Below are 25,950 nucleotides of genomic sequence, written 5' to 3' on the forward strand. Positions count from 1 at the left end.
CACAGAAATCCTAACTTTTTGTGCACGCTAGGTGCATCAATCTGATTTCATCATAAAGAACAGTATCAGATATTCAGCTTGTTCGCTTGTTGGTTTCAGCTAGGGCTTATCTAATATAATATTTTTCTCTCATAATAAACCAGCACCAGCCGGGCTTATCAACCTAGAAACTAACCAGCGAATAGGCTAATTGTGTGCCAATAGAATGCACTAATGTCATCCCTCATACCAACGGTGTCAGCCTTTGTAGTACAGGTACAATTACCAAGCCGAAGGCAACAGAGGCTGAAATTCGCCGATTAATTTGTTATATCACACACACACACAAAGGAAAACTCGTGCGCACCCAAACGCAGTTGGGACAGAGGCAGCACACACACTCAGTGCTCAGGATACTGACATGACAATAACCGTAGGGATTCAGAATTGTTCAGATACAGACATGGACGGTTCACTACTATAGGATTACTAAGGGAAATGGAGAATTGACGGAGGCATAGATTGTTCAAACAAAATTGCATATATAGAGGGTACAAGTCTGGTGATAAATCAAGGCTAGGATTTTGGAGTTTTTGCAGTGGCGCTACAGAAATTATCATCCCTATATCAAAACGGGCCGCTTTTGATTCAAGGCAAGCTGGGCTCGTACGTGTTCCACAAACGGTTCGTTGCCTTCGAAACTGCGGATGCCCAGCTGAAATTTCTTCAGGCTTCGGAGGGATGCTAGCCCAGAAAACAACCCATCATTGATTATTACATCGTAACGATATCTGAACTCGAGCATCTCAAGCTTAGGTGCTGTTCCTTGTTTGAACTCCACAGATTTGATCTCACCTTGGCCTGCTCTTCTGTGTGCGCTACACAGGTCTAGCGCCACTAGACAAGGGAATGCCTCCGGTAGGAAATCGAGACAGAGTCCCTCAACATCGAATGTGTAACTCCCTAAATATAGGATGGCTAGGGATGGAAGATTGCCAAGGAGTTGCATGGTGCCATCAGAATCCGTTAGATGGGTACACATTAGCCTCACCTTCACGAGGTTCCGGAGGTGCATGATCCATGCCGGCATTTTGCCCAGATAGCTAGACAGCATGAGGGTACGGAGGTTATTGGGACACGAGAATACAGCATCTGAAAGGCAACTTAAATCATCTTGATTCCCTGATGAAGACATTGACAATGATTCCAGGCAGCTGAGAGCCTCAAGAGCGGAACAGAACTCATGACAATTTTTCTTGTTGATACCGGTGACCTTCAACTTGCGCAACTGAGTAAGCTTTTTTATTTCCTTTATTTGGGCGTTCCCACTTCCGATGTCCACTCGACCTAGTGTGCGCGAGGCCTTCAGATTCCCCGCACCTCTCGGCACAGGAGTACCAGTTCCAAAAGGCGTCGCTAGGCCAGGCATCGCGACATACCAGCATTTAGTGCACCTATCACACCAGGTCTCCTCCATATCACTATCATAGGAGTAATATGTAGGCTGACATGAGCAAAATGCCGCACACTTCCTCTTCAGTCTACGAAGGAAATAAAAACGATCAGTTCTTAAGCCACCAACGCGAAGATACTGCAGCTGCTTAAGTTTGACGATGGTCTTTGGCAGCATGGCAATCCATGTTAATCTAATATCTAGTGTTTGGAGTTGCCTCATGCTACCAACAGAGTCGGGAAGGTGATAGATACCTCTACAACCTCTTAGAGAAAGATATCTGAGGTGAAGAAGCTTCCCAATATGCTCAAGGTGATGATTGCATAGACCACTCGTGTTTTGCAGGTCCAAAACACGCAGGAACCTCATCTTGTCAGAAATGAAAAATGGCCTCCATTTTCCAAACACCGTTAACGATCGTATACGAGACACGTCCACCATGCTCTCGAAATCAGCCTCATCTCCTTTCCAATTAGCACTTATAGTAAGGTGGCGTGCTGTCCCATTTGTGTTTGAGCTGCAACCTTCTTCCAGCCTGAATACAAGATTTTCCTCTGCTGCCTTTGAGATGCTTATTTCACGCATGAGATCATGGACTTGGCAATAGTTGATTACTTTTTGGCTGAAATATGTCGTTTTATTTGGTAGTATCATGCTCCTGTCAATGAGTTGCATGAAAGTGGCTCTCAGCTATTTCTGCAGCAGACTTACCAAGCACCTCTGTTGAGTAACCCTCAGCAATCCACCGGTGCACCAAGCAGTTTCGTTTAATATCTTGGTCTTCAGGAAAGATAGACAGATATAAGAAACAAGGCTTCAGATGGTAAGGTAAACCATCAAAGCTCTTACTGAGGACACTTTTAATATTTCTAAGCCCTTCATTCATCTCCAACTCAGCACCGATATGTGAATTCAATTTTTTCCACTCCATGGGAGTTTTTGATTGCTTCGCCAAGAAGCCACCTATGGTCACTATTGCAAGGGGAAGTCCTTTGCACTTCTTCATAATCAATTCAGCCTCTTCATGCAACTCAGGGCATTCCTCATTTAAATTTGTAATCTTCCCAAATACCTGAAATTGATTCAGATTTCATCACATATAAAAGAATTATTGAGGGATACATACTTGTATTTCTAATTTTTTCCTTAAAGCAATTACTGTATGATGTGTTTTTTTGCCCTTAAAGGTTAATGCTTGTATTATTGAGACTTGATAAACTGTTCCCAAAATACCTGAACATAATTACATAAGTAAACTGCATAATTAGTTGCTTGTACTAACAGGCGCGCTTGCCAAAGGACTCTAGCCCAAGTGGTTAGGGAATTCCGGCGGCACCGCCTCAGGTCCTGAGTTCAACTCCCCGTGGGAGCGAATTTCAGGCTGGGGGTAAAAAACATCCCCTCACTCGTCCCCATAAGACAAAGCGCAGAACGGCCCGACCCAGTTCTCACAGGGCAATAGATTCCGCTGCGTCAGGATGGGAGCGGGGGTTCGGGTGTTTTCTAGATCTGTATGAGAAGATCGTCCTTCTTCTTAAAAAATGCAAGGGGCCGTCATACCCGCATGTCGATTTTTTTTCCCTAACAGGCGCCCTTGTAATCACAAAACATTAGAGTGCCGCATGCAGTGTGTGTGGGTGTTGGTGTTTTTGTTTATTTGTGGTTGTGTTGACCCTTTTTTCTTCTTAATATAATGATACACAGCTCTCCAACGTGTTCGAGGAAAGAAAATGTTGCTTGTACGCATATGGAGTAGAAAATAATAGGTCCTTGCAAGCTAGGTTTGTGGTTTTTTCTTTCTAAAAAAACTATGCTATTTAGCTATTGGCCTTGCTTGTTTTACAGGGCCGTGCATGTGTTACACTAAAACCATTCCTGTTAGTTGCTTTAAACCCACCAACCACCATAAACTAGTAAGGACTTCACATTTGCATATGTAACCCTATAATATAGAAGTTTCTGCCATGATCACTACCAATTAAAAGCCAAAGAAAAGTTTATTACTGCTGGTTCATAGCTGGCATCATGCTGATTTATTGAACTAAACATGATTGAATTACAGTCATTGACTATGATTCTATCACTGTCGATCTAGAACCAACAGAAAATAAAACAATATCACTTGAGTGTCCTCCGCGTGAAACATCATTAGTGACCATCCCACCTAACGCTTAATAGTCCAAAGTCTGAAGTCTAAATTACAAAATTAAATGAATTGTTGTGTCATATGCTTTGTATAAAAATAAAATGAGGGTCGATAACGACAGTATGTGTTGGTGGACACTCCGCATACATAAATGTTTGGGAAAGGTTGAAACAAATGAATAAATAACAAAAGTTACCATCGATTCTAGAAATATATGCTTTGTACTTTGATTATGTGCCATGACTGTCGCTTGTTGATTCCTTTAGTTAATTTTGCTCTCTTTTCTGTTATTGTTCTTTGTAGATAACTAGTTTCTTCTAGTTAATTATTTTAATGTATACATAAATCATTTCGAGCAAGTAGTGTATAACAATGTATACATAAATAGTTGGTGGGAAATGGGAAAAAGATTAGATTTTGGGAGGATAATTTGTTTGGGAACTCAAGTTTAATTTGGCAAAACAGTTCTGACCCTTGTATGTGATAAAATAATCAGCAAGGGATCACACTATTTCAGAAGCGTGGGATGGAGAAAACCTGAAGTTTTCATTCAGGGGAAATGTTTCTGCGAATGTGATGTACAAGTGGTTCGAGTCACAAATAGTTGATAGCCTAATTTTGTCCACACGGATGAAGATCATATAATCTGGAAATTTAGTTCTAGTGGGTGCTATTCTGTACAATCTCTTTATACAGTGATTAATCATAGAGGTGTGACCCCCTGTTTATGTACATACCATGTGGAAGCTTCAAATTGCACCAAGAGTACAAATTTTAATCTGGCTTTTAACCAATAACATGCTATTAACTAGAGATAACTTGGCCAAAAGAAGAAATGTGGATGATCCAACTTGTCTCTTTTGCTCTGTGTTAGAATTGATCTCTCACTTGTTCTTTAATTGCTGTGTGGCAAGGAGAATCCAGAGCTTGATCTCTTAGTTGCTGTTATCAAACTATGAGATGACTTTGACCCAGTGTCTAGTTTTTGGATAGTTAACAAGAAACATATTATAACTAATACTGTTAGCTCTGCTATGTTAATTATAGTACCTTCGGAAATTACGCAATGACGTGTGCTTTCAGGGAGCTACATAGTTGGGAGAAAGTCAGAAAGGAAGCTGATGCTGAGAGTGGTTGGAATGTTGAGAAGGTGGCTCGTGTTGTTCAAGTCAGAGATCCAAGTGGAGGTGGAGGAAATAGCGAAGCGCGTGGAAAGAACAGCACTACAGCCTCCACGGTTATGCTAGGAGACCAGGGGAGTGATGGATACATCAGGTTTGGGTCGATCGGCTGCTCAACCCTTGGAGGTGGAGTTCAACATTGCAAGTTCACCTCAAGATGAAGAAATGATATCATCTGAGTTAGCCGTCCAGTCTAGTGTTTGCAATAATCTGCTGCTGAACAGTTAAGTTTTGGAGTTTAAAGACGTGTGCTAGGTGGCAACCACGCCTAGAATACGCTGGAACGATCTTGGATGTTTTGCGCTTTATGCAAATAAAGCGGGGAAAACCTATTTTCTGAAAAAATGACTAGAGAAAGAAAGAACCGGAGGATTCACAAATATCAATTCCCAACCATTCTATATGAATAATTATAATTAAGCTAAAAATACCTTCTCTGTGAAGAGGTCATGTGCGTCCTTTTCTTCTAGGACTTTAAGGTCCACAATGTGCGTCATCTTTAATGAACAATGCTGAGCAATTTTATTTAACCTTGTGGTGACTATGATCCGGCTTTCTGTTACCATTCTAGGGAAATGACTCTGTATATCATCCCATTCTTTGGTGGTAAATAAATCATCAAGAACAATCAAGTATTTTTTTCCATCTAAAATGTCATGGTTCCATTGCTTCTCACCACTCAGTTGCTCAGCCAAACTATTGAGAACTTCTGTAGGATTGAAAGGCCGCTTTACTGTGACACAAGCACGCTTGTCAAACATAGCGTTGAGCTCTTGGCTCTGATAGACATCTTTAACCAGTGTGGTTTTGCCAAGACCACCCATTCCCCATACAGAGATAACCTCAAAATCTTGGCTAATTTCACTTGAAATCAACTTGAGAATTTGTGACTGTCAATACGGGACCCACAGGATACCCCGCAAGGGAGAGAGAAGATCTAGTTCAACTAGGATTCTTCCCATGTAAATCTTAGTAGTAGAACTATCAAGTAATCCTACTAGGAAATATCATTGTAAACCGACTAGGACTCTGGCCTCCTGACTATATAAAGGAGGGCAACGCTCCTGTCAAAAGAGAGAACAGAGCAGTTCAACTAGGATTCTTCCCATGTAAATCTTAGTAGTAGAACTATCAAGTAATCCTACTAGGAAATCTCATTGTAAACCGACTAGGACTTTGGCCTCCTGACTATATAAAGGAGGGCAACGCTCCTGTCAAAAGAGAGAACAGAGCAGATCATAATCAATCCAACGCAAAGGCTAAGGCCGACTGGACGTAAGGTTATTACTCGATCTACGATCGAGGGCCTGAACCAGGATAAATCGGCTGTCTCTTGCGTAAACCATCGAGTTCGGCATACGCCGAAGCCCGAACATACTGCCCCGGGTACCCCCGTGGCAGGCTATCGGTGGTAAAACATCGACAGCGACTTTTCATTCTGTCGCCCGATGAGCTTAGATTCCTTAAAAGCAGTTACATTTGTCTCCATGTGAGTGAGATACTTTCCATTCCCAGAGTTACTGTCATCAAGAGTGTCTATGGTTGAGCTAGGCCCCGGATCCACTGAACATGTTATATCTTGTGAACCCTAAAGTACAAACACACAAGTTAGGTGCTGCTTTCTATTTCACAAGGCAATGTTTAGGTTATTTTTTTAAAAAAAATATTGGAAATGTTTATGTAATAATTTTCTATTCCATGTAAATTTCTTTCTTCAACCATACAAGAAGGTTGGTAGGTAGGGCCTGCTTGCTTAGCTACCAAAATTTACCATGCCAAGATTTGACTAGAAAAAGTTGCTAAACTTGGGCAAAAATATTTGCCATAGATTTGGCGTGCCAATTGTGAGATGTTGGCAAATTTTGGTAGCAAACCAAATGGCTGTCAAAATCTTCGCTTGCTCAAATTTTGGCAACCAAATTTCGGCCATCAACCAATCAGGCATGTAGATACTAAGTTCATTACATTATAAAAAAATTAAGTTCATTACATTTATATTTAGTTATGTGAGAAGCTGAACTAGATCAAAACGAGATTATTTTAGGGTTCTGAATATTACCTTGTCATAGAAAGCATAGAGGTCTTTATCAGGGAACAATTGCTTGTGCTCTGGTAGCATAGTCGATGGCTCCACACACAAGCTTGCAACTTTTACATGCTCCGTGCACACCAGGAGTCGACTTCCTTTCTTGTTAGTCGGGAAACATGTTCTGATCTGGTCCCACTCATCCATAGTGGATAGGTCATTAACCACAATCAGGTAACTCTTCTCATTCAAGAACTTCCTGAACTCTTCAGCCAAATCATCTTCCTTGGCCACCCACAACCTGCGCAGGTCTTGAACTTCAGGATCTGAGGCATGTTTCTTTGTTTCTTCCTTGAGAGAATCTACAGCAAACTGCATCACAATATCTAGAAGAATCGCTGTTGTATTGAGAGGACGCACCATACTGATCCAGGCGTGGTACTGGAACTTCCTGTCCCTTTTGAGGCCATTGTATGCTCTCTCGATGATGGATTTCTCCCCGAGAACATCACTTGTTCCCCATACACCGATCACTCTAAGGTCCTCATCCTTCTTGTTGATCAGTCGAATGAGATCCGCTTTGGACTTGTTCTGCTGCCACAGTGCTTCCTCCATGCCTGACATTGCTGCTGCACCAGATACCTCAGCACCGTCTCCAGACTTAGAGCCGGCACTATTGATGAGTTGGTAGCGCAGGTTTCTCTGGCTCACGTCCTCGACCCTGGCTCTCAGCTCCTTCATCTTCTTGGCGTTGCGGTGGCGCTCCCGCAGTGTGCTTGGGCGACGCCACCACGATGGCTTCTTGAGATGAATGGAACAGTCTTGGAGGCAATCCTCGGCGTCGTAGGCCACATCACGTACTTGCTTCACCCAGGTCATGAGCACCTGGTGGTCTTCTCGCCGCTCGTCGTGTGCAGCCCTCAGGAAAGCACGCATCATCTCAAGCTCTTCCCTGATGAAAACATGGTCGCGCTGGACGCCGAGCTGCAAGGCGACCTCCTCCGCCACAGCGGATTTGGCATAGCCAAGCGCTCCATCCAGCACGGACTTGCCCAAGCTCAGCACCGTGGTCTCCATGGCTTAGCTCCCCTCTCTGATGTGCTTCTGTGTATGGGAGGTGATGCTGCTGACTTTGGTGCTGGTGCAGAAGCCAGCCTTGGATTCAATATAAGGAACCAAGCTGCAAGATCGAGCAATTTTCATCTGCATATTGTCAGGGCTTGCTCAAGTTGTAACAATAAGTTAATGTAGCCCACTAGCCCAGTTTACTTCGTTAGTTTAGTCAGTAGGCTAGATTGGATCACGTGATGTGTCTGAATTACACGATTATTAAGGGCTGCACCTACGCGCTTAAGTTGCTAGTGAGGAAGCGTGAACTATCCACTTATAATTCAAATTACCTCTCACGTGTAGATGCCAACACGCCTCATAAATCAGATTAGGCGTGTATGTAGGTTTTAGTTATGAACTGTCATCACGGTGGAACAGGTGAAGTGCAACAATTATGGACTGTCATTATGGGTTAGCTAAACATGTCAATTATTCTGATTTGGTTGATTATATTGTACTATCGTCATATATAGCTTTTTTTTCTTAATTTCCTGTCTTCAATCTTAACTATATGCAACCTTTAATCAAAGTGCTGGCTGATGCTAAAGTCTTCAAAGATGTGTGATGTAGTTCGTAGTATATGGCCTTAATCTGCTTTAGATAGTGCAAGAATCTTAGTGCTTAGCAATGACTAGTTTCGTCCTTTTATGAATAGAAATGCTATACAACACATATGTTTTAACATAAAAAAAAACACATGGATTTTCTCTCTCCCTCTCCCTCTCCCTCTCCCTCTCTCTTTTCAACTGTGGGCAGCCATGGTCCATCAGTCTACTGCGTCGTGTCTGCTGCGGTCGCGTCTTGGTCCGTCAGTCTGCAGCGTCGCGTCTGCTGCGGTCGTGGCCCCTCGACCCCACACGATTTATCCTCTTTTATCTTTGCATAGAAAAAAAATTGTTTCTTGTGATATATGGATCTATGATCTTGTGATTGTCTGGAGGTAGAAAAAAGATGGAGGTTGTTGGATCTTAATTCTATGGTGTAAAAAAAAAATCATATATTAAAACTGCATAAAATACCTGATTGTTGGATAGACCGACTCATGAAAAGAAAATCTAATAAATCCTAATAGGCTAATAGTCAATTGCAGCAGCAGCGAGGCAGGGCAAGTTATCCGAATGACCAAATGCAGCTCCGAATCCACAAACCCACCCAAACCCCGCAGAACCAAACCCAAACCCAAATCCGGATCCCACTCCGCACGACCGGAGCCAGACCAGACGAAGAGCGAGCCACACCAACCCACCTCCATCCGACGACGCGAGGCCGCCCGCCGCGGGGAGCGGCCCCGAGCTGGTCCGTCGGTACGGGCCGCCCGCCGAACGCTGCCGCTGCCGCCGAGGCGAGGCGCAGCTTCCCAGCGGCCGCCTTGGGCGTGGCGCTGGCGCTCTCCCGGTCCAGCTTCGAGCTCATCATGTGCCCCACCCCATTCCTCACCCCGCTGTTCGCCATCGGGGGACGGGGCTCGTGCGGTGAGCCAGTGAGAGAGAGCTGAGGGAGACGGCGAGATCACAATGGGCCACGGATGCTCACAGCGACCGGGCTCCCCAGGAAACGAACTTTCTCCTCCGGCCCCGTCAAAGCCAGGCCCAATGGCAGCCTGGTTCACAATCGATAAGGCCGTGTTGGGCCTCGCTTATCGCTCGGCTGTGCCCTTGTCGATTCGCCAGTAGTACCTCCCGACGCCCGACCCCCTTGTCGGCCGGCGGCCGCGCGGGCACGGCGACCCAGACGAACGGACGCCGGCTTCTGCGCATAAGCTGCCCAACGGATCCGCCGTAACGCTGCCAGATGAGAAGCCGATGCCGCCCCGTCTGTCCTGACCCCGACGCCGTCCAGCTGAGCGTCTGAGCGCCGTCGCCGCCGCGCTGCGGTGCCGCCAGGGCTGGACTCCGCTAGGCCGCTGGACCGCCCGCCCCCATCCTCCAGCCCAGCGGCACCGTGGTCGGGCTTCGAGCTCCCCTGCCCCTCCCCAAGTGCCCACCGGCCGCCGCCGCTGCTCTAGTGTAGTGCCCTGCATCTGCTCCTCCTGCTTTTGCCTCTGCTAAGTGCCGACTGCTGCTCTGCATCTCTGGTGAGTCATTGGCTATCATGAAATATATGGATTTGTGATGCAGCATATGAATGCCACGTAGAAGAGTTTCTGGTATCCTATAGGAACTTGCGCTAGTGTGCTCAGGGAAGAAAAAGTAGGAGCATTTGTTAGACCCGTCTCTTTCAACTAAATATTCTGTGATTTTAGTAGAGACGCAGGATGCAACTAAGTTTCATGTTTTTTCTTGATGCGTGTGGTGACAGTGATTATCCAGCGAATAAAACTCACCAAATTTGTATCATCAGTGCGATGATAGGAAGAGAGTAAAAAGTTTTTGAAAAGCAGTTGGCCAATTTTCCCCCTTTACGGTTTGGGTCTCGAGAGTGACAAGAAATGTTGAGATTGTTGAAGATAGCATATCTCATTGGCTAAAAATGATGCACGTAAAGCAAAAGCCCTAGACTTATTACTTAAGACCTTTTCTTATATCCGAACAATTTATATTGTCATGTTTTGCACGTTGCTAACTTATTTGTTGAATTTAACGAATTATGAGACCTTTTAGATTTGTTTTGGGTTATTTTTTACTTGTATACTAAAATCGTTTAAAGAATTCTATACTTGTATCGAACTGTCTATTGGATTTTGTTTTTGATTATATTGTGCTGCATATTAGATTTTTGGTTAGACATGCCCTGGATTTAAATCCTTGATCCGCCATTGCATCCCCTCCACCGCCGATGAGGAGCGGAGCAGTGAGATCTCCATGGAGCCGCCGCCTGCAATGAATAAAGCAAAGGAGAGCCGTGGATGCGTTAAACATAGGACTAGCAGTGACGAGGATCCCCATTCTGTTGCCCCTGGCGCTCCAGCATTCCCTCTGGTGTCCATGAAGCTGCACTCTGCTCCAGGCCCTTCGACTTGGAGAAGAAGGACCCCCTCTTCCCCTCCCCACGGCTCACCAAGAGGTACACATCCACATCCTCTGTTTCTTTTCCTCCCCTTCGCGAGTGAGCGATTCATTTGGACGAGACATGCAGATAGCGAGGTTCGATTAGATGTGGCGGTTGTGATCTCAAATTCTCAATTGTTTCAGTCAAGCATCTCTTTCAAAACAAAAAAAAAAAATCGTATTTGGCTACTGAAATTTGTCTTGGATAGTGAAATAGTGATAGCTTATATCTTGCGCTAGTACAAGTAGCTGAAACATAAGGTGGAACAGATCTATCTGTTCAAAGGTTGGTGCACTGCATTGTGCTCATCAAAGTTGCAGGCTTGCAGGTGCAAAAAATGCAGTAGTATCTTGAGCCCATGCTGGTAAATCATGCAAGTCTTGCAAAACTGTTCTTAAGAAGCTAGCTTTGTTTCTTTAAAGAAATTTTCATTGTCAGTTTTTCTCACTGATCTTACAGTGCAATTTCTATGATTCCGGAAAAGGAAGGTCACTCATCACGGGTTGGTAGGATTAAAAGATCTAGCTAGCTAGCTAAAAGTTTTTGAAGATTCAAGTCCTTTGTAATTTAAAAACATATATTTGTTTCTGGAACAAATGAGAAACATATGTGTTAAGTAGCAGCTCTAATTTCTGTTCAGAGTGAGAACATGGGAAGCAGGGGAATGGAGTTATGTGTTTTGTGGAGAGTTGATCTAATCATGTTCAAGTGAGTGCCGCTTTCAGTAGTTTGCAGTCGTGAGTGAGTGCTTCTTGCTCTCGGCCTTCAGCATCAATTTAACAAAACCACATTTCCTGTGAAGAACTTGCCTTCACCAATCATTTCCCATTGGATGCTGCTTTGGTAAAATTGGATGTCAGTTTTTAGGGTATGAAGATTCTCTTGCGGAGCAAGGTCTATAATATTGTATCTGTTTAGCAGCTTCTGTGCTTATTGAATAATCCGCTGGAATTACTCATTCATGTGAGAATGGAGAATGGAGAATCATCAGTTGCAGTTGATTAGATCAAAATGAATTCTCATCTTTGGTTAGCATGAGAAACCTTTCTGCAAGCTCTAAACCTTTATGTTTTGACTAATTCCAAACATCTGTTGCTGCATGTCAGGTGGGATGGCCTCAAGGATGGGCATGGGTACTGCCGCCTGCGTTGGTGTTTGACCCACGGTTCACAAGCTCTGCTTCTCTTGCCATTCCATCTTCGCATCGTCTCTCCTAAGCCCTCTGCCATTCCATCTCCGCATCGTCTCTCCCAAGCCTCTGCCATTCACAGCCACGGCCACTGCTGCCCGTGGTGGTTTCTTTCCTAGCTCCAACCAGGATTGTCTCCGTGAGCAGGAAGGGGTTGCCAAGGAGGCAAACGGATGGCGGCCCGGCGCCTCCTCTTCCTCCAAAGTTGCCGCAGCTACTCTACCTCAGCCTCAGCTGAGGACATGGTCATCTCCTCCCTCCGCTTCCTCCCCTCCCCTACCATTACCAATCCACCTCCACTCCCTACTATTCTTCATTCTACCGACTCTCCTCCTGACCCCCATACACCGCTTACCTCCATACTCCTATCTGCCGCAGATCGCCTCCGTGGGGTCTTCCTCCGCAAGCCCCCTGGCCGCACTGCGCTCCACCAGGCGCTATCCTCCACAGGCATTGGAGCTACCATGGCGCTCTCACCAGATGTTCTTGCCAATGTCGTTAACGCCGGCGACCTCAGTGGTGCCGCCACCATCACTTTCTTCGATTGGGTGGTCACTAACTCCAAGCCTCCCCCATCCGTCCACACCTGCAACATTGTCATCAGGGCATTGGGGAGGAAGAAATTCTTTGATTTTCTGGATGACGCCCTTCAGATCATGCGCAGAAACAACATCTTTCCAGACCTGACCACGCTGGAGGTCATCATTGATAGCCTAGTTGCCGCCAGGCATGTCAGTAGGGCTGTTGAGGTGCTCAGTACCGACCAATTTGGATTTGGGATTGGGAAAGCCTGCCACAGAAAGGAGGCATTTACTGTCCTCATCAGGTGTCTTTGCCGGAGGTCACATGTTGGTCTTGCTAGCTCGCTCTTGCAGGCTGCTCGTAAGGAGTTGCTTGGTCTTGATAGCGATGTGTACAATGATGTCATGGGTGGCTGGGCGAGGTTTGGGAGTGTTGATAAATTGCAGGAGGTTTGGACAAAGATGCAGGAGGATGGGCTGGTTCCAAATGAGGTTTCACATTGCCATCTAATTGAGGGATTGGGTAGAGCCGGGCAGACTGAGGACGCACTCAGAGAGTTTAAGAATATGGTACATGGGAGATATGGTCCAACTACGATGGCCTACAATGCACTTATTTTCAATTTTATTTCCGTTGGGGATTTGGACAGTTGCATCAAGTATTACAAGGATATGTTGGAAAAGAATTGTCCCCCAAACATCAACACATACTCCAAGATGATTAAAGCCTTTTTGAGAGGCCGCAGGGTAGCTGATGCACTCCACATGTTTGATGACATGTTGGCCCAAGGAGTTGTGCTAAATACCGGGATGATAACATCATTTATCAATCCATTGTGTACATTTGGACCGCCTCACGCTGCTTTGATGATTTACAAAAAGAGTAGGAAAGCTGGTTGTGTAATATCCTTGAAAGCTTATAAGCTTTTGCTAGAAAGGCTCGCTAAATTTGGGAAGAGTGGAATTGTTTTGGACATTTGGGAAGAGATGCAGGAGTGTGGATATCAACCTGATAAGGAGATTTACGAGTTTATTGTAAATGGGCTCTGCAATGTGGGTAAGGTTGATGCTGCTGTGTCTGTGGTGGAGGAATCACTTAGGAATGGCTTCTGTCTTGGGAGAGTTGTTTACAGCAAACTGAACAACAAGCTGTTGGAGATGGACAAAGTTGAGACCGCACATAATTTGTTCAAGAAAGTCAAACATGCACGTGCACTTACTAATTCACGCAATTATTGTCGTGCTAATGGTTGGCATTCCTGAGCATAATCAGTTTGTGTGCGGATGGTAAACCAACAGAAGAGCTGCAGAGTTCACAACTCCACATTGAGGAACGCTGTTTACATGCGCCCAGGTTGTCCTGCAAGCAACATCAAGTGGCCTAGCAATTCAAGTTGAGCAGAACGGCGATGGAGGATGTGAGCTGCAGCACTTGAAGGTCAAAATGACAGCTGGTATGTATCTGTAACTACGATTTTATGTATGTATGAGTGTTGTAATCCTTTGTCCCCGTACCCTTGCTGGTACTTGGCATGTGGCAAATCACATTTAATATTAGTACAACGACAGATACTAGCAATACACACATGTTTCTACCCTTTTTGTCTTAGCTCGCTGATTTCCTTCCTCATGCTATTGCTATCATTTTTTTGTGAGTACTATTGATATAACTAATCCATCTCTCTCTGCGTCAATTGGCAGCAATATAATGCCTACACATCTTCTTGCAGGTGATGATGCTCAATGTAGTCTTCTATGTGGACACTTTGTAAGCATAAGCACGAGAGAATATTATGCTGCACTAGTATTCAAGAGAGAAAGCTCATGGATGGCATGTGCTTCGCCTTTGTGGCTGTCACAGGATGGGATTTTTCGTTTTCACCAGCCTGCTGCATAGACGACCTGACCTTTCTATTCCTGACTGGTACGCTCGACATGTTTTGATGAATATTGAATATAGCTAGTGTCAAGTGTGGTCATTCTCTGCTTTGATAAAAAAAAAAATAACATGATTAATTTGCACTATTTCAGAGTTGCGAGCAATTGTGCCAATGCGGTGAGGAGTTTACTGGGCGAGCGGTTCGGCACGTACAGACCAATTGTCCGGGAGATAAATGTTAGAAGGAGGAGTTTCACTAGAGCGGATTTCATCTTTGAGGGACAGAAGTCAAATGTCGACGCTCATATATTAGCTAGAAGCTCTATAAATTTGTCAATAGGTAGACATATTTGCCTTTTGGAGACTCCGAATGGAGTTTGTAATTCTTATCCTACTGAATAAATAAAGTCAGTGCTCTCTGAAAAAAAATGAGCAAGTCCAACAATAATACTAATTTTCTCCTAAAAAAACAAATTTAACTGCTAAATCAGACTGAGAGTATAGATATGGCCAACAATAATACTAATTTTCTCCAACAATAATACTAATCTCGTCATTAGATCAAATTTAAATAAATTAGTACTAAATCAGATTGAGAGTATAGATATGGCCTTGCGAGCCAACGAAATTACCCGCTTCTGCCATTCCTCAAATACCCCCGCGCCCCGCACGCAACCCTCCCTCGGCAAGTCGGCATCCTTGCCGGCTGCCCCGCGTTCCCCGTTCCTCTTCCTCCCTACCCGTCCCCGTCCGTCTCTCGCCTGCCTTCGAACGGGTGCGCCGCCCGGTCGACGGCCACGCGCCCACGCCGCGCCTCCCAGCTGCTCCGGCACCCTCCCTTCCTTGCCGAGCTCCGGATCGACGCCGCCCGCTCCTCCCCGCGCCCGTTCCGGGCTTCCCCATCCGCCTCCTCCCCATTCTGCAGCAGGAGACCATCACAGCCCCGAATCCACCGCGCTCCCGCGCCTTCGGCTCCCCGTCGCTCCTCCGCCGCGTCCCGTCCTCCGCACGGTAAGATCGGTGCTGCCTCCCGCCACTTCTCCGGCTGTAGACGAATTCCAGATCGGGAAAGGAAAAATTGCCTTGTTTCGATTTATACACCTGTGAGATGCTGGCACGGGAATGAAGATGCGCGAGATTTGGAATTAATTTAGTGTGGTGGACATGTTGAGTTGATGAATAGCAAATTCCATGTGTTCTTTGTTTATAGTCAAATATGTTCAAGGGCAGCGGAAATGGCATGCTAGCTGTTTGCTTATTATTGATGGAATTTGTTCAAGGACAGCGCACATGTGTCGTGCTCTTTGTCGATAGTGATAGTGCTTTAAGGATGGGATGTTTCAGGGTCCGAACCCCTTGATAATGAACTAACTATTATTCTGTATGTGACTGATGAACACACATGTTAGCTTCAAGTAGGTCTTTTGTATATTGCACGATAAACACATGTCATGTCGAGGATGTCCTTTTGTGTAATTGCTTGGTAAACGCAGCGAAACATTCCTAATTAGAGGAGTAATTGCAATGTCTTAATCCTACATTTCATTATGAAATTTGAAGCTGTCAAACAAAATAATCACCATTAACCAAACTCGGGCACGATCGATCAGCCATTCATTACCCACAGAGGGTATTTCATGCATTCCACCCTTCAGGTTTAGTATACAAGCCACTAGCTAGCTGGGTATCAGAAAAAATGGGTTGCCAAACAGGCTAGCTTCTCAGATCAATAGCTTCTCGGACCACCAAGTGAGCTTTTTGGACCAGTAGCTTTTGCAAAAGCACCAGCTCCCCCAAACAGGCCCTGTTATGGAAGTTTGTTTTGCCATCCAAGACCTATCACTTGTCACCTATTCAAAGTGCAGAGGGCAAGTATTGCGGTGCTGATAGTGCAAGTGCTGGCCGGAAAAGTGGCACTGTGGAGCAGCTGAAATGCTGCTTGGCCCTTGGCTCATAGGAATGACAGCTTAGGCCTTAGGATACAGCGAAACAGCATAATCGCAAGCTAATATATTGTTCCTGATGTTACAATTGATGCGCGTTATTACTTTTTTTTCCCAGAAAATTAGTAAAATGTGTCCATGTACTATGTTTTGGGAGAAAATACCATATGCATGTATTGGTGCTAATGATGAGACGCATATTTGTATCGATGCTCATAGACAGCGAATTCAATCCTGCGATAGGAGACATGTTTGCTGAATTTGAGAAAAAAGAAAGATGTTTCCTCACTGATAATCTCATGTGCTGAACTATGACAAGATATTGTTAAGTTAAAGGACACAGGAAAAAGATTGCATTCCCTTTCGGCCTTTGTAATGACAATGTAGTAAAGCATGGATGCTTTAAAGAAATGGATGACCTAACCATTTCTTTAGCACTTGATCTGTTGAGAATTTTATTTTTGCATTTGCACTGTCAAATGCTTTTGACTTAGTTTCTGCATTTAATATTTCAAACCAAACAATCTGGTAACATGAGCCTGCATATTTTGATACATAAATTGGTCTGCCAGCTGCTGAAGTCTTGTTATAGAGGAGTTGCCAGCAAATCCCTAGCACATATACTTTTCCGTCTCTTTCTAGCACAAAATCTGATGCCAGTTTTGGTAAGAAAGTAATGTTAATTGATAAGTTCCAAACAATAAATGTGTCACTCCTAAAATTATTCTGAAAGGTGGTCTCAGTGAATGCTTTTTTCTCAAACCAGCTTTGGCTAAGTGTGTTTCTGAACATAATTTGCTTGGTTCATTTGGCTACTGGAAGTTATGCAGAACAACAAAGTTTTATGGTGACTAACAAAGAAAAGGATAGATCAAACATATTTTCTGGACTGTCTTGTAGATAGGAACAGTAGATAATCTCCAGTTTATTTGGTATTGGTTAAAACTAGTGTTTGTTGTTGTCTTGTCTAATGACCTGCTCGTAACTTTCTGTTAACAACATGACTTAACCTTATGAAACATATCTGACTGGGGATCTTTAGGGCTGAGATTGTTGTTGATAGCAAGTATGTTTGCAGTCCTCATTTCTGTGGTGCCATTCACTTGCTCAGACATTGCTCTTCTATTAATCTTCTGTTGAAGGCAGGTTTATTGAAATTTTGAATGCATTCTCATAACCAAGTTTTGGATGGAAAATCAATGTTGGTGTACAGAGTTGTCATTAGACCCCTTGTTTAGTTTATGGTGATGCTCTCATGCTATGCCATAAAGGAAACTAAACGTATTATTTTTTTAAAAAGAAAATATGAGCACGTGGTAATCTGGAATTATTTGTCTCACATATGTGCATCTGTTACCTGTTGTACATCATAAATTATGCCGATCACCATCTTGATTCATGAATATGAATTAATCATGAAGTTGAACTCATTCTCTTGCAGCTCAAGTTTCCTATGTCTGGGATGGCATCTGATGATGCACCTGCCCAAGTGAGTGTTGAAGGAGATGTTTCAGATAAAAAGGTGGAAGAAGTTCAAGACCAGAATGAAGTGGGTGGGATGCCCTCACGACAAGAGGAAGTACTGTCTTTTGGCATCACCATTTCCCTCTTGTCTGTTGTGTGTATTTGTAGTATTCACATAGCCTTTGTTTCATGTACTTGTATTGTTTGCCTTCTAACTGGCTCACTGCTACTTATGTGTTTTTGCAGGAGGCGGTAATTAAGAAAAAGTATGGAGGAATATTGCCCAGAAAGACTCCACTTATATCTAAGGTCAATAACATTGCCTTATGATGTCACTGCTTTTCTCTGGCTACTTAAACTGTGTTATGTTTTCTCATATATAAATAGGTGTAGAGCATATTTACATTTTTTTCACTATACTAATATGATCTTAAATTGAAACATCTTATCAGGACCATGAACGAGCTTACTTTGATTCTGCTGATTGGGCTCTAGGAAAGGTAATATATTTTTACCCTAAATGTTTAATTGAACTTGATATTAATTATTCAGAGAAATGTGATATATGTTCTCGTGTCTTGCTCTTTCAGCAAGGTGGTGTTCCCAACAAGCCTAAAGGTCCTCTTGAAGCACTTCGACCAAAGCTTCAGGTAGCAACTTCTACCCACATAAGATGCATGATAGTCTATTCAGTTCAATGTGGGACACATGGTTGAAAAAAATTGAAAATCCCAGGCTTTTTTATTTGTAAGATAGTTCCAGATCCATATAATTGTCTTGTAGCATATTGACTTCATCAAAGTTGATATGTGAGGCAGTATATTGATACGTTTAGTCTATTATTTGATACCTTATACTTATATAAGCTTGAGACCACATCATAACCCCGTAGCAAGTCCCATATATAGTAATTATGCGTCCTAATTGCATTGCTATATCATGCCAAGTTAATTATAATTTATTGACTTGAATGTTTCCCCATCAATTCTGCTCTCAGCCTACTCAACAGAATGCCCGTGCCCGTCGAACTTCTTATGCATCTGCGGACAGTGATGGTACTCCTTTCTTCTACTAGCTAGTCAGTAATCTTTTGGCATTTATATTTCCTATGTACCACATATGATTCCTTTTTTTTTTCCCCTCGCAGAGACTTTGAACTTGTCTCCTGAGGATCTGGTCCCGCAAGGAGAGCCCAGCCAGCAAGGAGAACCCGTCGAGGACAAGAACAAAGAATAAGCATATGCCCAGCTTAGCTGCTGTACTCCTTTTATACAGAAGATGCCATTTGCCGCACGCACATTAAAAACTTTTTGCCTTGATAATAAGTAGTGTGGACTCGGTCCAACAATCCCGTTGAGGGTGAGGTTGAGATGTGCAGACTGAACCGGATGTGAGTTGTGGTATATGTAGTATCCGCTACACTGGGCTGTTGGTGTCCTTGTGACGCCTGAAACAAATGACGCTGGCGATGTTTACATTGCTGTACCTGGACCTGTATGCAAACACGCGCAAATTCGATGGTCGAAACTTGAAACTCCCATTGAGCTGAAGAAGTTGCTATAATAATAAATAATAATAAAGACTTGTTCTGATGTCAGCTGGACGCATCGCAATGGCTTTATTTGCACGTTGTGCTGCAACGGTACGCTATGTTATTCGCCTGTTTGGCTGTGGTACTGGTGGTGGTGGTCTCTGCATATGAGCTTCTGCGCCCCTGAGCTCCTACATGTATGCATATTTTGTTTAGATTTCCTGTGCTGCCTACCTAAGCACAGAATGGGTGGCCTGAAAGATAACAGTGACCCTCAATTCTGTATATATATCTGCCCAACAACAGCGTTTGCTTGGAGGATCTTGTTTTCTCATGAAGCTAGAAATGCAAGAAGGCGCCAAGAACCCAAAAGGAGTATATGTGTACATGTAGCAACCATGTAGCTAGGCATCAGCATATATGTGTAGTATATGTAGCCATCAATGGAGACAGGAACCGCGGAGAAAGGGTTGATGCTGCCATGCCAAGAGTGCACAGTGACATGATTGTGTACAACAAACACAACTGTACAAGATAATGAAAACGAGCTTATTAATTGGGGCAGCCATTTTTCATGTAAGCATGCATGTGAGACACTGCAGCTTGTTCATATATGTGGACGTCAGTTTCAAATTTCCTGGGTAACTAAAATGAAAAATGTCCGGTGGATAGGTAGACAGACATGTTGCGTGTGCATAAACAGATCGATATACTGTCAAAGAGGTAGCGCAGTCATGCTGTGACTGTGATTGTGCTGAATATACGTACGGGTGCGAACTAAGCTTAGTGAAACCTGTCCATCTGAATTAAGTCCTCAACTTACGCAGGCGCTCGTATTATTTAGATTTATTTTAGAATTTCATGTTATTGTTCAGGTAAGATGTGTTTGCGCATGTTCATGGGTGAGTGCACATACTTAAGTGATTTTTTCCGTTCCTATGTTTTTTCTGTGAAAATAAACTGATTTCTGTAAAATTCCTCTACAATTCTTATGAAATTCTTACGTTCCAAAGGGCCATTGACGGCATTGTTTGGATAAGATGTGTGGGCGTGTAGTGGAATGTACGTGCAGTTAGGTGGTTGCTTCTAAAATGAAGCAAACTAATACGATATTCATTATCAACGGCGTACGTTAATTAACAAGTGAGGAATCACTCTCGATATTAATTCGAAATAAACGACTTTTCACTTGCATGCACAGAGATAGTACGGCACTAGAATTTAACTTGTGCAGTCATATGAGTCATGCTTGCAGCACCGTAGTTTGCATTGCCCCGGATCGTGCGCGTGTTGATGAATTGCACGTACTCTCTGTGTGTCTGCACGAACACGAACACGACGTACGTACCAGGGTAGACACTGCCCAACCACGTACGTATACGTACCGGTATTCGTGCCGGAGCGCACCCCTGCTGATGTCCCTGCTGTGTGCTGTTTCATTTTTACGCGGATGGACTCAGCAGCGTGAAAGAAAAATCTGAAATGAACCAGTTTTTAATACTTCAAAACTAAGGACACACTTGCCACACCAAAGATTAATCATGTCACAGTATTTTCGACAGTTATTTGGCTTCACTGCTACAACTATGTCGTATCACACTTTCTTAGCACACTCTGGCACACATGTTATAGAGATCGACTTATTTTCATACCAAACCAAGTGCGTCTTGAATTTTGCTTGCCGCACTTTTTTGTGACACACATAATTTGCTGAAGGTTAGGGATGGACAAACTACGACAACTAACAAACAAGTCCTAAGTTACTGAATGAGTTGTTGTAAAAAATATTTGACCAAAAGTTACGTTGCTCTGTCTCTAGACGAAGAATATATTAAGTTAAATATATATGCAGTACGATGTGTTTATAGGCCGCGTGTGTGTGAGCATATGTGGTTATTATACGGTTTCTCGAGGGAAAAAAGTTGTCACACACTAACTCATGTGGATAAGTATCAAGAAGAGTTTAAAAATGAAAATTATGTACGAGTAGCTTTCATATGAGATGCAATAAAAATAGAAATCCAAAGGTGGGAAACCGTCCATATTAAAGAATATTGTTCAGTCGATCAGCGTGTGCATATAGGATGGACGATGCAACTGGAGTATATACTATCTAGTTTAGAATCTGACGTTGCTGTTTGCTTACCTACTAAGTGCGCTGATCTGTCACATGATCTAGAATATAATATAACAATACATATATATATGATGCCCCCTGTCCTGGCGCCAAAAATATCAGCTGCTTCCATTGCTGACGCATCCAAATATATGTACTACGTGTAGCAGATAGATACGCACAAGTTAAAGTATGCATTGCACGTCTGCACACACACCACGTGGCACATGCATATAAATACACAGACAGATTATGTGGCGTGCAGTAGAGTGCGTAGTTGGATTTGGATCTGCTTGTTGATATATGGATCATTTTATATATATTGTCGAAGTCGTCACCTACAGGTCGATCACTTATTAATAGCTAGCTAGCTTGTTACCCGACAAGACGGCAAATCTTGCTTTGCCGCCATGCATTTTTATACTACTACATACTCATACTACACGTATTACGCGCAGGAATTAAGCATGCCTCAGCACAAATATATATCTCTGCAGGAGCTAGTAGAGGAACGACACGAATCCTGCGCAAACGATTAAATAATAATAATCCGCCATACGTGCAGGGAAAGCAGGGATGACACCATCTCGCAGTACACGTCAAAAAGCAAAAGATTGATTTGGCACGTCGGCACTAGCCACTAGCTAATGAAAGTCAACGGATGCGTTTATATATATAGTCATTTTGGTGTAGGCTACACGTTACTATGTTTGTACATTTACATGTTCTCACGGTGTTTTGATCTTCTTGTGTCCCCTAACACAATTTATCTAGAACCCTATCTTGGTTAGTTTTGGTTACTAGAGGGCATGTTACTTTCGCTATGTCAGAGGTCTTGCTCTACGGTTTGTCGTGTGTCCAACCGATTGAACCGTCAGCTCTATTAGCTCTATACGGTTCAATTACATCGAGAAATATATGCGTGTAAGTATGTAACTAGATCATACAAGAGTATATACCTCAGTTTGTTGAAACTAAAATTTCATTAAATTTGAAGTTTGAACTAGGGGAAAAACATATTTTTGGAGGCAGAGGTAGTAGTAACTAGTACTCCCTCCGTCTCAAAATAAATTAATTCCTAGGATCACCTTAAGTTAAATTAAACTATCTTTAAATTTGAGTAACTTTATAAGAAAGATATAACACATCTATGACACCAATTAAACAATATATTATGAAAATATATTTTATTGGTATATTGGATGGTATTAATTTTCTGTCTAAATATTAGTGTTTTTTCTATAAATTTAGTCAAAGCTTAAAATAATTTGACTTAGGACAAGTGTAGAAATTGATTTAATTTGGGATGGGGAGGCACGGCACCATGGCAGATGGCGAGGTCCATCCAATTCCTATCATCTTGCAATGTGCATGCCACCTATATGCAGATGACACAACAAGAAAATCTTGCAGCTAGCAGGTGCACCACACCATACACCAGGCAGGCTGCCAAGAATTCAAGACCTGAAAGCAGACAAGCACCTAGCTAATAAGCTCAGGTAGCATACATATAGTCTGCAAAAATTGACATGAAAGCTACTCCTAACGACTAATCAGCTGCAACTGTAAATAAGGCCCAAGAGAAGCTTGCTGTAACTACTACTAGTTAGCACAAATTTCCAAGGCTTACGACACACTTGATCATTGGTAGACGACTAATAAGCTGGTTCCAAAAGGATACATCGATGGTGATTGGTGAGCATCGCTCTTTTGCTGTGTGTCTCCGTCAGTGCTGAAAATGGCTGCCTGTCAAGATAGAGTAACGCTGGCTGTGTCAAGAATACTGTAGAGTGAACAGAGTTTGGGCGGCCAGCCCAAGCCATTGCATTGCTCGCCGTGGATTCGGTGATTACTGAAATTGACATGAATGATGGAACGACGATGTCTAGTATATTATATACCGTGCAATGGTAATTGTCAGCAAAGACTGCGTTGCGTGGTCTATATGTACTTATCTTCTCCATGTTCCTGAATTATTGACTCGGTGCCTAGGTAGGCACCGACTGTATGCTTTTATTGTACAAACACACTGTCTAGAGCGCAATCAAGATGTGATTCATCAGCTAACAGAGATAAGAGCACCTTCAAGAGTTTTTTAAACAAGTCCCCTAATCTATTCCTTTTTTTTAAAAAAAAACAAGTCTCCAACATTTTTGTACAAACTCGCTAAATAAAATAAACACTAAGTAAATCTCTTTTTCAACTCACAAATTTGCGCATGTAATTCGCGTTCGCTATACATCTGGACGCCCCCCCCCCCCCCTCCGCCATGGTTTTCACACGGTAACACCACCGTACCCACTCCTCACCCGGTTTTCTAGTTTTAGAGTAAATGAAATGGTATAAGCTAGATACTAGCTCTAAGCTAACTTTCTCAATAGTGCTAACTTTTAGGGGGTAACCTCAGTTCGACCTCCAATTAGTTTGTACCGTCATGCAAAAAATTCATTTAAATTGTAGCAGATAGCAAACCAACTCTGAAAAAATCCGAACCTTAGTGTTTCCTTAACTTGTGGCATGTAGAAGCATGATCAAAAGTTTGAATTTAGTGATATGAATTTTGATATATTGTATAGAGTATATGATTTTTGATATGTTGTATATATGAATTCAGTGATATTGAACTTAGTGATATGAATTTTGATATATTGTATATATGATTTTTTATATATTCTATATATAAATTTTGATATGAATTTTGGAAACTTAGTGTTTCCTTAACTTGTGGCATGTAAAAGCGTGAGAAAAAGTTTGAGACGCATGCGGCACCGAAATGCATAAGAAATAAACATAAGTCATACAAACCTAATTAAACATAACCATACAAATAAACCTAATTAAACATAACCATACGAATAATTCTAATTAACACATAAACCTTGCAAACCAGCCGCAACTCTATCCTTGTTATGCCTCGGATTGTAACCGTGGTCATTGTATATGTAATTGAACGCCCAGCATTAAAGCACTCTCTCTTGCCTGACAACGCCGAGGACATGATCGCTCATAGATATAACCTACTGCCAGACTATTGATGGTCAAGTTCTGAGTAATTTTCAGGCAAAACTGGTGTCCATGTGTGGTATACGGGCCCAGGTATCCATCGTAGTCCTAGGTGTACCCTAGTCACCGAATAACTTGCTCTAGAATGGCCTGCAAGCCACATGCAGCATAGGTAAAATCATTGAGCAAAATCTGCAAGCAGAGAAATAAAAAAATATCAGGGAAGCGCTTATATAATAATAAGAATAAATAAACTTGACTCCGATATATTATACATGACTTACCATATCCATATGGTTGAATCTTGTCATCCTTTCGCTTACTTGTGCCACGTCCAGATTATGCTCACGTAAAGCTTATATCTTGAAGTACTAGTAATCAGGCACTTGATAGCCAGTTCGCTCAATTGTCTAGTAAACAGTGCAGCACGGTATTGAATTCGATGCCTCTGCGGTTCGGCGATTGTCGTCTCCTCTGCATGATGTATGTGTGCTGCTCTTGTCGATACCTAATAAAGATGTCAAAGGCAATATTACAGGTCCATAACTCACTAACTTCATAGTCAGACCTCAGTTGTCAGTTTGCACGAGGATGTCCCACACCCCGAGCAAGTATAGTGCTGATTCTAGCCACTCGATAGGGAATACAGTCTGTGACATATGCAATAATCATATTATGAATGAATGTATATATATGCAAGAATCATATTAACATGCAAAACTTAGATGGTGAAAATATTTCATGTATAGATGGATCTGGAGCTGCAGAACGACCCTATTTGACGGTGGCACGAATGGCAGAGCGCCTAGGGTGGAAACCTGGTTCCCGTGGCAGGGGAAGTCCGCCACCGTTCATCATACCTAAAAAAACTGAAAAAGCTTCCAAATATATATATAACCTCATATAAATACCATGCAATATATTAGAGAAACATATATAAAATGGGTCAAGAAACATATATTAACTCTCGTCAAGAACTAATGTTGCTAACAAAAATGTAGAAATAATTCAAATGTTTAAGGTTACGTAGAAATCGGTGTATAAATAAAAATGAAATCCACCATTATTATTCCTAATCTAAAATACCACAAATTTCTCTATTTATTTCTAAACCATTAAATGAGCTACATTATTAATAATAAAAAATAGAAGATGAAGTTGCTAACCATTAGAAAGTAGAATGGATGGAGGATTGAAGATCTTCTCAAGGATGAGCTAGCTGGCCGAGAACAAGAACTTGCTCACCTAAGCAAGAATACATGCACAACCAACAGCAATAATTGAACAAGATGGCTCAGGCTAGGGACCGTGAAAGCAGGATATATAGTGGGGACATTTAGTCCCTGGTTGGACCCACCGTCACAAGTGGATATTTGAATTACCATTTAGTTGTCATTAAGACCCATACATGATTGTAGATG

The 25,950-nt window shown here is 42.7% G+C and overlaps 4 protein-coding genes across 8 annotated transcripts; 2 read left to right on the forward strand and 2 right to left on the reverse strand.

Annotated features, from left to right (window-relative positions):
- Positions 1 to 231: 231 nt before the first annotated feature.
- On the reverse strand, positions 232 to 1,824 carry LOC136508746 (disease resistance protein RGA5-like). Its single transcript, XM_066503527.1, has 2 exons — positions 1,687 to 1,824; positions 232 to 1,520 (listed from the first exon to the last, which is right to left on the reverse strand). The coding sequence occupies exon 2, from the start codon at positions 1,454 to 1,456 to the stop codon at positions 602 to 604; it is 855 nt and encodes a 284-aa protein (XP_066359624.1). The 5' UTR covers positions 1,457 to 1,520; positions 1,687 to 1,824; the 3' UTR covers positions 232 to 601.
- A 129-nt stretch (positions 1,825 to 1,953) lies between these two features.
- On the reverse strand, positions 1,954 to 9,455 carry LOC136508744 (uncharacterized). Its single transcript, XM_066503520.1, has 5 exons — positions 9,142 to 9,455; positions 6,819 to 7,965; positions 6,187 to 6,347; positions 5,191 to 5,647; positions 1,954 to 2,504 (listed from the first exon to the last, which is right to left on the reverse strand). The coding sequence occupies exons 2-5, from the start codon at positions 7,860 to 7,862 to the stop codon at positions 2,094 to 2,096; spliced, it is 2,073 nt and encodes a 690-aa protein (XP_066359617.1). The 5' UTR covers positions 7,863 to 7,965; positions 9,142 to 9,455; the 3' UTR covers positions 1,954 to 2,093.
- Positions 9,456 to 9,602: 147 nt separating this feature from the next.
- Positions 9,603 to 14,910, forward strand: LOC136508745 (putative pentatricopeptide repeat-containing protein At5g43820). 5 transcript variants are annotated; one of them, XM_066503526.1, is made up of 6 exons: positions 9,603 to 9,969; positions 10,607 to 10,898; positions 11,990 to 14,047; positions 14,295 to 14,361; positions 14,455 to 14,517; positions 14,625 to 14,910. In XM_066503526.1, exon 3 carries the CDS (start codon positions 12,246 to 12,248, stop codon positions 13,854 to 13,856), a length of 1,611 nt encoding a protein of 536 aa, XP_066359623.1. In that variant the 5' UTR covers positions 9,603 to 9,969; positions 10,607 to 10,898; positions 11,990 to 12,245; the 3' UTR covers positions 13,857 to 14,047; positions 14,295 to 14,361; positions 14,455 to 14,517; positions 14,625 to 14,910. The 5 variants fall into 5 exon arrangements, with proteins under 5 accessions (XP_066359623.1, XP_066359622.1, XP_066359621.1 ...); XM_066503525.1 differs by having other exon boundaries at positions 14,324 to 14,361; XM_066503524.1 differs by having other exon boundaries at positions 14,295 to 14,517.
- A 228-nt stretch (positions 14,911 to 15,138) lies between these two features.
- On the forward strand, positions 15,139 to 19,476 carry LOC136507979 (uncharacterized). The gene is made up of 7 exons (XM_066502569.1): positions 15,139 to 15,483; positions 17,857 to 17,994; positions 18,126 to 18,188; positions 18,332 to 18,379; positions 18,470 to 18,529; positions 18,877 to 18,934; positions 19,027 to 19,476. The coding sequence occupies exons 2-7, from the start codon at positions 17,869 to 17,871 to the stop codon at positions 19,113 to 19,115; spliced, it is 444 nt and encodes a 147-aa protein (XP_066358666.1). The 5' UTR covers positions 15,139 to 15,483; positions 17,857 to 17,868; the 3' UTR covers positions 19,116 to 19,476.
- Positions 19,477 to 25,950: the final 6,474 nt, after the last annotated feature.

This window comes from Miscanthus floridulus, chromosome 15 (assembly GCF_019320115.1).
Source record: "Miscanthus floridulus cultivar M001 chromosome 15, ASM1932011v1, whole genome shotgun sequence".
Lineage (NCBI taxonomy): Eukaryota > Viridiplantae > Streptophyta > Magnoliopsida > Poales > Poaceae > Miscanthus > Miscanthus floridulus.

Coding starts and splice junctions, on each gene's coding strand:
- LOC136508746 (XM_066503527.1), bottom strand. CDS start 1,456: ATGGAGGAGACCTGGTGTGATAGGTGCACTAAATGCTGGTATGTCGCG.
- LOC136508744 (XM_066503520.1), bottom strand. CDS start 7,862: ATGGAGACCACGGTGCTGAGCTTGGGCAAGTCCGTGCTGGATGGAGCG. Junction 5,648..6,186: donor GGGCGACAGAATGAAAAGTC/GCTGTCGATGTT, acceptor GTATTGACAGTC/ACAAATTCTCAAGTTGATTT. Junction 2,505..5,190: donor ATGACCTCTTCACAGAGAAG/GTATTTTTAGCT, acceptor AATCAATTTCAG/GTATTTGGGAAGATTACAAA.
- LOC136508745 (XM_066503524.1), top strand. CDS start 12,246: ATGGCGGCCCGGCGCCTCCTCTTCCTCCAAAGTTGCCGCAGCTACTCT.
- LOC136507979 (XM_066502569.1), top strand. CDS start 17,869: ATGTCTGGGATGGCATCTGATGATGCACCTGCCCAAGTGAGTGTTGAA. Junction 17,995..18,125: donor TGCCCTCACGACAAGAGGAA/GTACTGTCTTTT, acceptor GTGTTTTTGCAG/GAGGCGGTAATTAAGAAAAA. Junction 18,530..18,876: donor CACTTCGACCAAAGCTTCAG/GTAGCAACTTCT, acceptor TTCTGCTCTCAG/CCTACTCAACAGAATGCCCG.